We start from the raw sequence: 14,392 nt of genomic DNA, 5'->3' as shown, positions 1-14,392 counted from the left end.
AAAGATAGTCGAATAAGTCAAGGAGAGGGGAAAAGAAATCCATGATAGCAATCACTACTTCACAAAAGTGCACCGATGCCCCGCTAGTTCTTGAGTGGTGGCCACCTTGGAAAACAACCTCCTGCATTTTACTGTTCTGCAACTATGTTACTGTGCGTGACATTGTATGGTGTGAAAAATCCCTTTGGCCATCTTAAGGTTAGCTGTCTCAAATGTGTCCTCTCTGAACTTTGTGCCCAACTGCTAGCCAACCTGCTGGGATGGGACATAGTGGAACAAGAAAAGCCTGGATGGCTGTGCAAGTGCTGCTCAGCATGGGGTAAAGATAAGGCTTTGATGCTGTGCAAGCACTATTTAGTAATAGGCAAAACATTGGAATCTTACCAAAACTGTTTTAGAACTGAAATCCAAAACACAGTATCATACAGACCCCTATAAAGGACGTCCATCTTGGCCAAACCCAGTATAGAGGGAGAGATTTGCACAGTGAGGTTTTTGTGCAATAAATAAGACATGGCTGGGGCATTAGTTGTCTCTAGTGGGAAGGTGCCACTGAAGTATGTGAACTCTGCAATACAAGTCAACCCTTCTTGATCACCTGAGCATTTGCAGAGTTCCTCCAGAGAAATGCCTGAAACCTCACTGATTGTAGGAAAAACTGATGGGATCAATTCATGTATTTCTTCTCCAAAATGAAAGGGTTATCTTGGTGAGCACTGGACGTGTCCTTTCTGGGAAGTAAAGTTAACATAATATATTAAATTCACGTAAGACATTCAGCTGTGGGGATTTGAAAGGAATCTTGCCAGATACATGTAAGGAGGAAGTAATCGAAAACTTTACTATTGAGAGTTGGCATCTTCACTTCCAGAATTCAAAGTTACTGTATAATGGTAGCTTTGGGAATGGATGGATTCAAGCATTTTTCTGTCACAAAAGCTGGTATTGTGAAAAGGTTTATGAGAAGTTACAGATTGCATGCAGTCCTTGACATAGCTCCCAAGAGGCTAGGAAGGTGTGCAGAAGTATTGTGAAGGGTGATTGCCTTGCTTTGTGCATCCATAGAGAAATCAAAATGCTTGTGTCAGCAGGAATTGGTGAGCATAAGGCTGTAGCAGCCAGGACTATCTTGCTCTCACTGATCATACGCCAGGCCTTCTTTCTTATTTCCTTTATCTACAGGTCTCAATGCTACAAAATCAGGGCCGAGAGATGATGATTGTCACCAGTGGGGCTGTAGCTTTTGGAAAGCAGCGGCTGCGTCATGAGATCTTGCTTTCTCAGAGTGTGAGGCAAGCACTTCATTCAGGCCAGAGTCAGCTGAAAGATATGGTGAGAGGCTGGTGGCACTCCTGCTTTTCCTTTAGTGTTGGGTACTATCTGTTCAAGTCACTGCCTGACAGCTGCTCTTCGTCTTTGTAGGCTATTCCAGTCTTGGAGGCCCGAGCCTGTGCAGCAGCTGGGCAGAGTGGACTAATGGCTCTGTATGAGGCCATGTTTACACAGTACAGCATCTGTGCAGCTCAAGTAAGGCGTTCCTTTTTTCCTAGACTGACTTGCTGCTTTTGGAGCTTATTGTTGTCCCATGAATGGTAGCTTATACAAGAATGCCTTGCTAAATATTTCTGAAACAGAGTAGCTACTGTCAAAATACAATGAATATGCTCTTTCTTTTTGGAGTTGAGGTGTATCCTGTTCTTTTATAGCAGAGAGAGTCTGTTAAGATCTCGTCACAAAAGCTGAAGTTGGTGGTCCAAAGTGAGGATTTAAAAACTGCAAATGACTTAAACTGCAATACATTCTGTAAAGTTGACGGAAGTGCATATCCACACTTCAGAATTTGCTGTCCATCTGCTCTTCGAACCTTTGCAACTTGGGGGTGATGGTATCCCTGGCCTGGGTCTTATACTGAAGGCTGCAGCTGTATCAGTTGAACTATGCTGAAATTTTGCTTATCTTAGATACTCTGAAAATACAGGATGGCTTGAACTGTAAGGCCTTATTTGTTTAGACACTTGTCATGAATTTAGGAGCCTAAATTCATTATGAATTTAGTATGAAGTATGAAGTCTTCTTGGAGGAACTTCTTACCATAATATGGTAGAGCCAATATAGCCAAATTGTTTATAATATAGCTGAAAATCACTATAGGTATTATTCAAATCTGTAGACAACTATCATTCCTTTGATACAAAAGAATTAATTGCCCATTCCAAAAAGCTTAGCATACACAATGATTCCAAGTGCTGTTGTACATTTGAGTGGTGGAATTGTTTGCTTCTCAGATATCCAGTTGCAGAGTAAAAACAACAAAAAAGTCTCTCCAGAGCAGACACTCAGACATTGAGGGTGTTTTTTGTCTTAAAACACCAAGAGAAAAGGGTGCTATCTGCATGCAGGAGGCAAGATTGTTTCAGAAGAGCAAGAGAGTTCTAGTGAGTGGAAGAAAAGTCTTGATATAAAGCATCCCTTCTGCTTGCTACAAGTAGGAACATTAAAATGGGAGGGAAAACTAGAAAGGCAGCATCTTGAGCAATCTGTGGAAATTGTCTAGGATCTTAGGAGTTATCATGAGCATCTACTTTCTGATCATGATATTTTTTTCTAAGTTCATTCTTGGAGTGTGTGACCTACCAGCTTGAGATAGGCTATTACAGGCTTCAGTGGAATAAATCTGACAGTATTGTGGAAAAAACATTTCTCACTTGTATTCTATATCTTTGAAATGTGGCTTTTGTTTCTTTAGTGACCCAGAAGGCACGGCTGCTCTGTTAATACATAAGTTTATATTAGGTTCTCATAGGAAAGGTGGTAGGCTAAGTAGTTTTTTTCTTTCTTTTAGATTTTAGTCACCAATCTGGATTTTCATGACGAACAGAAGCGTCGCAACTTAAATGGAACATTACATGAGCTTTTAAGGATGAATATTGTCCCTATAATTAACACTAACGATGCAGTTGTTCCACCTCCAGAGCCAAACAGTGATCTGCAGGGGGTAAATGTGGGTAAAGTATTGCAAGGGGAGGGGGGGGCGTCCTGCTTGCAGATGGTGCAGTGCTAATGTGTACTTGACTAATGCTATAACCTGGGACCTCTGAAGTCTGCAGCAGGGAAACAAAGATATAGAATCAGTATGTGGACAGAGGGTACTGGAAGACTGTGTTGACTTGTCTGTATTTGGCATTATACAGTGTTGTGGGGTGAAACCAGGGCAAATACTGTCTGCTTTACCAAAAGCAAGCATATGTCTGCAGGTCATCTAATCCAGCACCCCTTTTTAAAACAGTGTCAGTGAGTGCCTCTTGCCCTCTCACTGGGCACTAAGGTAGAGAGTGCAAGTACTGATGGCACTGCTTGTCATTTGGATACCACTTTCTGAAGCACATATACTTTCACACAAAGATCACCTTTGAAGTTTCCAGTAGCTCAGAAGGACTTGTTAATGCTGAGGCAGATGGCTTTTTTATGTTGGCACCAGGTATTTCTTAGTTCCTCACACTATTCCACTGCTTCTGATATGCATGTGTATTGCAGGTAATTAGTGTGAAGGATAATGACAGTCTGGCAGCACGACTGGCTGTGGAAATGAAAACTGATCTCCTGATTGTTCTTTCAGATGTAGAAGGTTTGTGAGTAATTTATTCAGTTTCTGGTTTTAGTGGAGCACCTCAGATTGTCAAACCAACCTCTTTTCCTGTTTTACTGATCTTTTCAGTTTGTCTCTTTTACAAGGACAATTGGAATGTACTACAGTAACTTCTTAAGGCTATACCCAACGTAATTCTGTGGCATAAGCCAAACACTGTCTGACACACTGTTGAATCTGGGTGGGTGAGCATGCATGTGAGACCTGTTCCAGATCCCAGAATACCACGTGTACTATGGTACTTCTGCTAGCTTCTCAGAGTTGTATGACAGTCAGGAATAGTATGTGGGATAAAAGCTCTGTGTCTTGAATTAGGCGTATATACCAAATACTATTCTACAATAGTTTATTTCTTCTGGCAGCAGGTTCTGTTGGTGAATTATCAATGCAATTGCAAATCCTGGTCATTGCTTTTGAGATATCTGGGTCTTGCTAGCTTTTTCTGTTTCCCTTGCGTTTGGCTTACACTGCCCCAGTCTTCTGAGCTGTGCTGTTGTGACGTAAGCCTATCACCTATGGATGTTGAACTTCCTTTTCTAGAGCGAGAATGGTAGTGGATACAGTTTCAGATCAATGCAGTTCACACCACCCTAAGTCACATATTCTTTTTATCTTCTCCAGATGGGTTTCTTTCAGTAGATCCTGGCCTTCAGTACATGCTTGAGGCCCTGAGGAGTAAAGATGTGTCTTTCCATAAGCACAGTTTCTTTTAGCAGATGCAGCCAGGTTTCATGTTAATTCTAGTTGAAATGACTGTGTTAAAACTCATAAAAGCAATAGTCAAAAGAGTTTGTAAAAAACCAAAAAAAATCAGCGCACCTATCCTCCAAGTTTATTCATTCAATGTGACAGCTTGTTTATGGAAAGATGCCCTCTACTTCCCAAGCTGTCAAGGGTGGGCACAGATAGACTGCACTTGTGCTCTCTAATTTGTTGTGGCAGTATTTGTGCACATAGAATTTCTGGGAAGTGTAGTGGTAGAGTTGAAGTTTAATATGTTAGGTCAACCGAAGTGTCATTCAACTCCAAGCATAGTGACGTTAAATTTCTTGATTTTAAAAAATGCTAATAAGAGTATGTCTCTGTAGCGTTGTGTTCGTTTTTAGTAGAATTCAATCGTTACCCTTTTTACATGTTTCTGAATTGCCTGTTTTCTCACTGTGCAACCCACCATTCAAGAGTATCTTAGTCATTGGTGAGGAGGACTATTCTTTGCCTGTTCAGATGGGGGTTCGTGTATATAAGCTCTGATTTTGAGCATCTAAAAACTGTCTCAAGCCTGAACCAAATGTCATTACCTCTCAGCTTGCTTGCTGCTTTTCAGCATGTGAGGTTTTGGTTTCTCATTTTTTAGGCTTTCAATCAACCTATACCTTTTGGGTCTGCCAGTTGAGAGTTTTGCGCTTTCAGTCCCACAAAAAGAAGGGTTCGGTGGAAGTTTTCAATCCAATAAAGCAGAACACAGCTTTTTAGCCCCATGTTGGTTGATTGGTTTGGTTTTATGTGTTTGGGTTTTTTGGGGGTTTTTTTTTGTTTTTTTCCATAGGTGAGCTTTGGACATGAGGGTATATGACTGATTTTTATTATTTATTTCAGGACTCTTTGACAGCCCTCCAGGGTCTGATGATGCAAAGCTTATTGACATATTCTACCCAGGAGACCAGCAGTCTGTAACATTTGGAACCAAATCCCGAGTGGGAATGGGTGGCATGGAAGCCAAGGTAGAAATATGGAACATTTGCTTCATAATCAGGAAGGAAGGGGAGCTGCTTGAGATGGTTGTGTTTTGTGCTGCTGTTCAGATGGATCCTGTCAGGCTGCAGGAACGGGCAGGTGGAAACCATAGGAGCTCAGTAAAAGGAAATGCTGAGTCTTATGCCTAGGGACACTGGTATGGGCTGGAGAATTGACTGCCTTGAATGCAGGTTCAGTGAAAAGGGTATAGGGGTCCTCGTAGACAACAAATGGAAAGCACACCAGCAATATGGCCTTTGGGCAAAGCAGGCCAGCAGTATCCTGGTTTGTATGGAAAAGAACACAGCCAGCAGGTCAAGGAAAATTATTACTTTCATCTGCTCAGCTCTAGTGAAACTCTGTGTCTGTAGAGTTGTGTCTGGTTCTAGACACTGCAATACAGGAAGGACATGGCAGGATATAGTGAAACCAACAGAGAGCCATGAATATGATAAAAGAATTGGAGCACTGTCACACTAAGAGACGCTGAGGGCAGGGATTGTTTACACCGGAAAAGAGGTGGTTTGGGTATAAGTAGCTGAAGGAAGTGTTTAGAGAAGGCAGAACCAGATTCCTCTCAGTGGTATTCAGGGAACAGACAAGAGGCCATGGGCACAGAATGAAATACACGTGATTAAACTGAAATGTAAGAATTTTACAATGAGGTTGCTGAAGCACTGGAGCAGGTTGCCAAGAGAGCCTGTGGATTCTCTGTTTGGAGATGTTCAAAACCTGACTGGATGGTGTCGTGAGCAACTTGCTCTAGCTGCCCCTACTTTGAGCAGGCAGTTGGACTATATGATTTCCAGAGATCCTTTCCAGCCTCAGCTATTCTTTGAGTACCCTGAAGTGGTATATGGGATCCTTTGGTTTTCTTTTAGGTCCATGTGAATTGAAAAGAGCAAGTAAAGAATTACTTTCCAGTAGATTTTAAAAGCTGACATTTGGAACTGTATTTTAGTATTTTAAATTAAAGTAAGAGTCACTCCTCAATTCTTTCTTAAGTGATAATTCAAAGACTTTGGGAATCCCCATCTCTTAAATCTGATATGGTACCTCCCTCTGCTTTCTGAGTTTGTACAATGTGCTGTTTACTTCTGAAGGATATATTGGTGGAGACCAAGGTACTTCAGTTTTTAAGTGCACGATTAGTAGAGGTGGGAAGGTTAATGGGTTTTTGTGCTGTGTGCAGTCAAGTGGTCTCAGTATTCATTGCTGTGGGTACATAAACATGGGTGTGTTGTGCAACTTCAGCATATGTCTCTCATGAGGCTGAGGTATGCACTACTGTAGTATTAATTGCTGCAGGTTTCTCTGGGATGTATCTGGAAAGTTGTCCGTAAAAACCAAAGCAGATCGTGACTGAGCAGGAAAAGACCAAAGTAAAATTCTTCACCAGTTACATTATTGATTATTCTCTTTTCTAAAGAATCAGGTAAGGCACACTCTTTAAGTATCAGAGCATGGACAGGAAGGTGGCAAAAGGAGGAGACATTTGTAACTATGTGATGTACAAAGCTTATTCAGAAATTGCTTACCCTTGTCTGGATTCTAGGATAGTTTAAACAATTCCAGGTATTAAAGGTAAAGCTGCCAAGGTCAGAGGCTACTTTATGGTAAAAGTAATAATCAGAGTTACTTGGTCTTTCGAGTCACGTAGAGGCAAATCTTGATGCAGGTGTAAGAAAAATTTGCTGCAGTTGAGAAGGTAGGTGGCATTTTTGGAAAACTGTAGCATCAATAATACAAACCAGATGGTGGCTCAAAGAACAAATCTCAATTTTCAACGTGAAATTTGTGCAATAATGAAGCAACTGATGGTCTTTTGATAGCCAAGTTTGACGTGATAGGCCAATCTGACATTTGTCTCATAGTGAGACTGTAATACCAAATTATAGAACTATAGTAATACTAAATTGTAGAACCATATTAGGAGAGCGTAGAAGTGAGTAAGCAGAGAAGCTTTTGCAATTAAATAAATGATGCATAATTAAATATAGTAGTGGATAATATTGCCCATTGATAGGGAAAAGAAATGAAGGAAACCACTGGCAGCAGGTAACATCTGGGATTTGAGGGAAATTGTATTCTGCTCAAAAATGTGCAAAGAGGCTAATCTTAGGACCAATCAATATACAGCAATTTCAAAGGGTCCTTGTTAATGAGCTAATCCTGATGTAAATTTAACATACTGCAGAAGGGTTAAGCAAATGTCAGTATTCCAACACTGACGTTCAGAGATTCCCAAAGTATGTTGAATGCTCTTTGAAAGCATAAGTGATCAATCTACACATCAGAGTGGACCAAGAAGTCTTGTTGAGAGTCATGATTCAAATAACCGGTGAGTTTCTTGCAACTGACTCTGTCCTTTCCTGTAGGTGAAAGCAGCTTTGTGGGCCCTGCAAGGAGGCACTTCAGTAGTGATTGCAAATGGAACCCACCCAAAGATCTCAGGTCATGTCATCACAGATATTGTAGAAGGGAAAAAAGTTGGAACTTTTTTTTCAGAGGTAAAACCTGCAGGTGAGTACAGAGCTAATGTGTACCTTGAGAGTTGTACAGATTTCCTGAAAAATTAAGAGTTAAAATTTGTCTAGAGCTGTGCAATAACTGGGAAACCACCCTCTGCTTGCAAAATGGATTTTGAAAGGTATTGTCTAAAGTAGGGATAGAAGCTGCTGAATTCCCTACTCTTCTTCCCTCCAGCTGATAAACTGATGCATCAGACTTTAATTTGAAGAAAGCAATGACTAGAGTAGAAGTTTTACGTTTTGTAATCTTCAGAAATAACATCAAGTATCCGTGATTTCAATGTGAAAATGTGGATATAGGATGTGCTGCTGAACTAAGGTAGTGTTTAGGTTTATTTTTTATCATTAATTTCTTTTACGATTCAAATCTTCTGGTATGGTAGGTAGGAATGTTTTCCTGCCACTGCATTGCTGGAACTGTGTAATAATTGCTGGATAAAATCAGACCAAAGATCCATGACCTTAGCAGAATAGATACCGGAGTGATACTTTGGACTTGCACTTTAAGCTAAGTGAATTTCTTTGTGTGTAGTAATCCATAATAGATTTCCTACATAAGTATGTCATATCATCTTTTAAACGCACTTGGTATCATTATGCTTTAGTGCCTTTTTGTTTTGCCCCACTATAAGAAGCTAGTATCAGCAGTAAAGCTTTTAATCTTGTGATCCCATTCCAAGTCACAAATATGCCAAGTAGCAAAAGTCTGTCCCTGTGGGCTGTTGTGGTGTTTACTGCAATCATCTCTTTGTCTTCTATCTTCCAAAACCCTCACTTTGGAAATTCAAGTAATTTTAAAAAACCAATTATATCTGCTTACATACATCATTTTTCTCCAAGAACACTAAAAAATACCGTATTTTGTAAAGTAGGATATCACTTCAAAAAGCAAGTTTAAGATGTCTCAAATTAGTCTAATTAATCTCATGTCCACAAGTTCTTTTCTTATACTTCCCAGTATACCGCTCTATAATTTCTACTCTGGCAGTTTCCATGGGGCTCTTCTTAGATGGAAGCTGGGTTCAAGTCACCTGGTTTACAGGCTGTTTCAGGAGAGTTAAAAATGGCAGTTGTTCCATGCGCTACTTGTGAATTCTTTGCAGAAATGCTACCTGAACATGGTGACTTGAAACAGAAATATAACGTGTTTTATATAATATCAGCACCTTGCTTCTAAAATGCATGCAAAGACAGAGGGAAAGCAACTTTTCTGCAAACTCTTACTAGGGTTTTGGCTTCCATTATTGTTTGTGTGTTCCCATGCATGCATTCCTCAGCTGGATACTTTTCAAAGTTTGTCTCTTTTCTTTCAGTAGCCTACTATGCCCTAAAGACTTAGCTATCCTGTTGTTCTTTTGCCCTTTGTCAAGTCTTTTCGATACATGTTACACACTTGCTGTGACACAGAGACAGAGTCTTTGTGATGATTTTTTATTTAGGGACCATGACAGTATTTTTGTGTCAGGTACAGACTTTTCTGTCTTAGGATACAATATTTTTCTTGAATTTGTTAAAAACTCTGCCAGCTTTCATGCTCCAAACAAAGAATTGAAAGACAAATAGGCTAGTGCTCACTTCTGCCTATGCTGTTACTTTGTCTGCATAGCATATTCTTGGGTTTTTTTGCAGGCCCTACTGTAGAACAGCAGGCTGAAATGGCTCGAGCTGGTGGCAGGACCTTGGCGGCTCTGCAGCCTGAGCAGGTGACAGAACAGTATGGCCAAATTGTTAATACTGTCCGTGTGCGGCAAGTTTTACAACACAGACTTACAACATAAAGGGGCCCCTTGGGATAAGAATCTGTTATTTCTGTGCCAGATCCATTGTTTGTATTGTAGCCTGCTTAAAGATGAGAAAAGCAAAAAGATCGAGTTCCTTGGGGCTGTGAAGTAATACAGGATTTCATGTGGGGTTTATAAAAATTTTGGTAGCATCAAGTAACACACAGAAGTGAATTGTGATCAGAGTTTCTGAAGAATTGACTGGAATAACTATTCTGTTCACACCTGTGTGAAGTTTAGCATACAACATGTATACAAAAGTGGAGCTGTAGACAATTACTACTCTGTAACTGAGTGGGTGTGATGTGGTACAAGGTGCCCTTAAAGGAAGGACATGTGAGTTTGGGGAAGAAGACTGGGCAAGAAAAGCAAGATAATAAAAAGCAAGGTAAAGGCTGAGGCAGTGTTCAGTCTGCTTTTTCAACGTGATGCAGGCTGGAAAAATCAACTGGCCAAGTATCAGGAGAGTTAAGATAGTGAGAGGATGTGGTCAGCATAAATGGACTGTAGGAACTAAATGTCAAACCATGGACTTTGAGTAAGAAGTCAGTTCAGAAACTGTTTTCTCTTTCAGAGAGCAGAGATTATTTATCGTCTTGCTGACCTACTAACAGACCAGAGAGAAGAAATTCTCTTGGCAAACAAAAAGGACTTAGAGGAGGCTGAAAATAAAGGTACTGTACTATTATCTTGGACTTCTCTGGGCATCAGGACAAATGAGCAGAATTACAATTTTCTGTCACCTGGTGTTGGGCAGTATGGCTGACACAGATCATTGAATCCAGAACTTTGAAAGTTTGTCATTGTAAACAGCTGCAGCCTCCTTCATTGCATGAAACAGGTGCCTTTGTAAGAGAAGATACTGATGCACTGCAAAGCACCAAGTGGCGTATTGTAAAGAAGAAAAAAAAGAATGGAAGAAATCTCTCTGTTACTGTCATGCATACAGTGCATGTTTTCTGGGCTGGTTAATGGAATGTTTGTTTCCTGAAGGGAAGGCTGTCATCTCTACACTTCAATTGATGCTTGCCAAAGCATCAGTTGTCCTCTTCTGATTGAGGAAGGTTCTCTTTAGGTAGCTCAGATGAAACCCATTCTTCTATGTTAGATCAATGTGTTCATTGAGAAGCTGGAATTGAGCTGTGTACACGTTGGCATAGCAAATACATGAAAAGGACACATCATGAATTGTAATACTCTATGGAGGACACTACTGACCAGAGTATTTGAGGGGACATTGCTGGGTTAACTTAACTGTTTGAACATGTTGAGACTAGAAAATTCAAGTTGTTCTTGCCTAGTCTGCACAGAAATGCTTTTCGCATGTCTGCACTTTGGTGTTTCTATTTGTAAAACAGAAAGATGATATTACTGCCTGGACCTTCCAGAAATACTGCAAGGGTAGAAATCTGTAAGAAATTCAGTCACGTATTCAGTACATGAAATAGAACAAACCTTATCTTTCTGGATGTTGGTGGTTTGTGCAGTTGCTTCATGTACAAAGCACTTATACCTCATTAATTGAAAATGTGGTGGGTGAAATTACTGTGATATTTGAGGGGTTTTATTGTGACTACCAGACTTGATGTTGTGCATTTTTAATCTCAGGTGTGGGATTGCTGGAGTGTGGGAAATATCCTAATTTTCCTTAGATTTAGCACTCATTCAAGTCACTTCTGCTTGAGCCCAGGAAGACCAATCTATTTTCAGCACAACTTTTTCTTTCTTTTAGGGAGATTAGCACTCCCTTTTTTAAAACGCCTAAGTCTGTCTACTTCAAAGCTGAACAGCTTGGCTATTGGTCTGCGTCAGATTGCAGCATCCTCGCAGGACAGCGTTGGCCGTGTAATTCGACGAACTCGAATAGCTAAAGACTTGGATTTGGAGCAAGTGACAGTGCCAATTGGTGTCCTTCTCGTCATCTTTGAATCTCGTCCTGACTGTCTTCCCCAGGTTTGTAAGGAAGGTAGATTACACTGTTGGGTATTTCTGTTGGTGAGCAAGCAAGAGACTACAAAAAGTATTGTTTCAAAGGACTCTTGCGGATTCATCTACAATTAGTTTTGTTGGCCTACCTATTTTTTATGCAGAGATGTTCTCAGAACTTGCTTCTGCAGTGTTCAGTTAATCATTTGTCTTATGCCAGGAATAAGGCAGGTATGTTAATGGCAAATGCCTTCCCCTGCAGCATTGTGTGGAAGTGTTGCTGCAAGTAAATACTGTTGTAAAATGCATGAAATTATAGATGCTGAACTAATGTTGCAGAGGCAACCGTGGTCTTACTCTCTAACTCCCAACTACTTTACTGAGCAACTGAAGTAGATTTTTAAATTAAAACAAAAAGCCCCTCCCCCCGATTAGTAACATCTTTTCCCACAATAAACGTTAGGTATCTAGGGAGCTTGATTGAGGCGTTCTCTAACATAGGAGCAGGTGTTTTAAGTAGAAAATGATGGGTACAGCCACTTCAAGAGGATGGGAGGCTCAACCAGTGGACACATTTGTACTTCATGCCAGATTTTTGTAAGTAGTCCCCATTTCACAATGAAAAGGAGTATGCTGTAAGAGAAGTTCCTATGAAACAAGAAGACACTAGTGTCCTTTGACTTCCAGCTCTGTTTGTTACAGATAACCAATATGTCACCTTGTTGAATTTGCCTCTGTCTTCCTGGACTTCAGCCCAGGTCTCTTGCATAGCTGATGTCTTCCTCTTTCTCTTTGCTATATCTTAAAACTTACACCAGACTGACTCCTGGCTGCCCTGCCCTGCCCTTCCTTCCCCTGCTTTGTTTTACAGACTTAGGATAGCTTGTCTTGGTAGTTGCTTTGCTTCTTGCCAGCTTCTTATCCTTATACTCACATCAGGCTTCCTGATTGCCATAGTTTGAAAGACAGGTATGTGCTGGGGAAGGCAGGAGCCTCCCTTGGAATGGAGGCTCCTCCCTCCAAATGACTATAATTTTGAAATTAAGGGGCTCTCAAGCAAGGATATGAGGGTAGGAATAACAGTTCTTTACTAGTATGTATAACAAGGCAAACAAACAACAATAACTATGGCATTAACAACAATTCAGAAAACAAGAACCTCATGATACCCTTCTCAGCCAAGACAGGAAGGGATGGAAGAGAAGCTTTGCTTCACGAAACCCTGGGGGCAATGTGATCCCCTGCAGGACTCTGAGGAGCACTAAGCTGGAATGGCAGGAAATGAGCAGAAATCCCGGGCTGGTGGATGAGAGGTACTAGAATCTCTATGGTGGTAGCTGGAACTGCAGGGCATCCTGGCAGGGCAGGACGTGCAGGGCTACAGGGTAGCAAAAGACCCAGAGCAGTGCTGAAGAAGCAGCAGGTGTGGGACAGCGGCAGCCCAGCTCCAGCAGGGTGGGCAAAGGCAGGCTCAGAGTTCTGGGCACACAAGCAGATGATAGTAGGTCTCTAGGACTAGGCTACCGTGATGACAGTGAATTCTCTCCGCAGTAAGCAACGGCTTGACCCTCCTCCTTCCGATGCAGAGAGCAACAGAGAACAGCTGCCCCCAGCCCGGTCCTTTATCTGCTCCCAAAACTCGGGTATCTTCCCCCTCCAAGAGAAACTCCCAGAGACCGAAAGAGTGAAGCCAGGTGCTTCATTCCTCTCCTTTGGCTACTTTGTTTTTTCCTTAAGTACCCATAAGTACCCAGTAGTTAGTGTCCTAGCAGCTTATGGGAAAAAATTCTGTAAATAGAAAAGAAACAAATCTAACCCCCAACACTGATTCAACTTCAGAGGACAATTTTTGATAACTCTGTCTTTGAATTGCATGATCTCTGTTCCATCCTGCACTTGATGGTAGGAGGGTCTCTGATTGAGGAGCAGTTCCCTCCTCTTAGTTTACTACTGCATCTCATACTTGTTTGGGTTAAGATTTAATAAGCTTCTAGTAAGTATATACAAGCCGCATGTTTGCCTCTAATACTTGCAGGGCGAAATTGCAAGCATCCTTCAAGAGACTGTTTTTTATAGATTCTACCAAATCCAATTGTTGCTCTGAAGTATGTTTTACTAGTCTTTAAGACGGAACCATTTTGAAACTCCTTCCCTTGTGTTCTGCTTTTAATCCCAGAAGTTTTTGATTTTTGAGTCTTAATTCTTGGTATTCTTTTTATTTTTTCAAACCTGGTCAAAACCTTTCTTTTAATCTTATGCCTCTTTACTTAAATAAGCTTATTTGTTTAGTTTTCCTTTGTGATACTGATCTGGAGGGGCAGATACTTGGAAAGTACTTTTAAAATACAATCAGATAGCTTTTTAAGGTCTATTTTTTTAAGTTAAAAAGACACATGATAGTTATGTAAGGCAGACTTCCCAGACAGTTATACTTCAGTGTGTTTTTCTAAGGTGCTTCTTATTTTTTAATATTCTTTTCAAATGAGGTAGAATACCAAGCATTCTGATTATTATTACATTTGATGCTAGAAGGGGAAAGATGTATTTAGCTGGTTATTTTATGAATCAGAATCTAAAGTGTGCCGTCAAGCTACCTTCTTGTTAGGCGTGAGCCTGGCTGATTTTGGCATTTGCATCTCAACATACAGTAGATACTCTCTCTAATGAGTGTAGGTTTGGTGATGATGTATACAGGTGATGATAATGATACATATTATCTTTCCCAGAGGATAGTAATTCAGCAAAATTACATACTGAGTTTGTTTTTTCTAAAG

General features: G+C 40.7%; 1 protein-coding gene across 7 annotated transcripts in view; it reads left to right on the top strand.

Moving 5' to 3' along the window:
* ALDH18A1 (aldehyde dehydrogenase 18 family member A1) overlaps nucleotides 1-14,392 on the top strand; it is a 34,475-nt gene that overhangs the window by 13,066 nt on the left and 7,017 nt on the right. For 6 of the 7 annotated variants that reach the window (XM_063405004.1, XM_063405009.1, XM_063405006.1 and 3 more), the window contains 9 exons: nucleotides 1,183-1,332; nucleotides 1,423-1,527; nucleotides 2,843-3,001; nucleotides 3,535-3,625; nucleotides 5,243-5,367; nucleotides 7,759-7,903; nucleotides 9,541-9,614; nucleotides 10,267-10,366; nucleotides 11,425-11,645. In XM_063405004.1, the coding sequence (XP_063261074.1) occupies nucleotides 1,183-1,332; nucleotides 1,423-1,527; nucleotides 2,843-3,001; nucleotides 3,535-3,625; nucleotides 5,243-5,367; nucleotides 7,759-7,903; nucleotides 9,541-9,614; nucleotides 10,267-10,366; nucleotides 11,425-11,645 (1,170 nt within the window). The remainder of the gene's footprint in view (nucleotides 1-1,182; nucleotides 1,333-1,422; nucleotides 1,528-2,842; nucleotides 3,002-3,534; nucleotides 3,626-5,242; nucleotides 5,368-7,758; nucleotides 7,904-9,540; nucleotides 9,615-10,266; nucleotides 10,367-11,424; nucleotides 11,646-14,392) is intronic. The other variant, XM_063405008.1, reaches the window with a different exon arrangement.

Source organism: Prinia subflava, chromosome 9, assembly GCF_021018805.1.
Source record: "Prinia subflava isolate CZ2003 ecotype Zambia chromosome 9, Cam_Psub_1.2, whole genome shotgun sequence".
In the NCBI taxonomy this organism is placed as follows: domain Eukaryota; kingdom Metazoa; phylum Chordata; class Aves; order Passeriformes; family Cisticolidae; genus Prinia; species Prinia subflava.
Note: the sequence above shows the minus strand (reverse complement) of the source record. Positions and strands in the feature narration are given on the sequence as shown.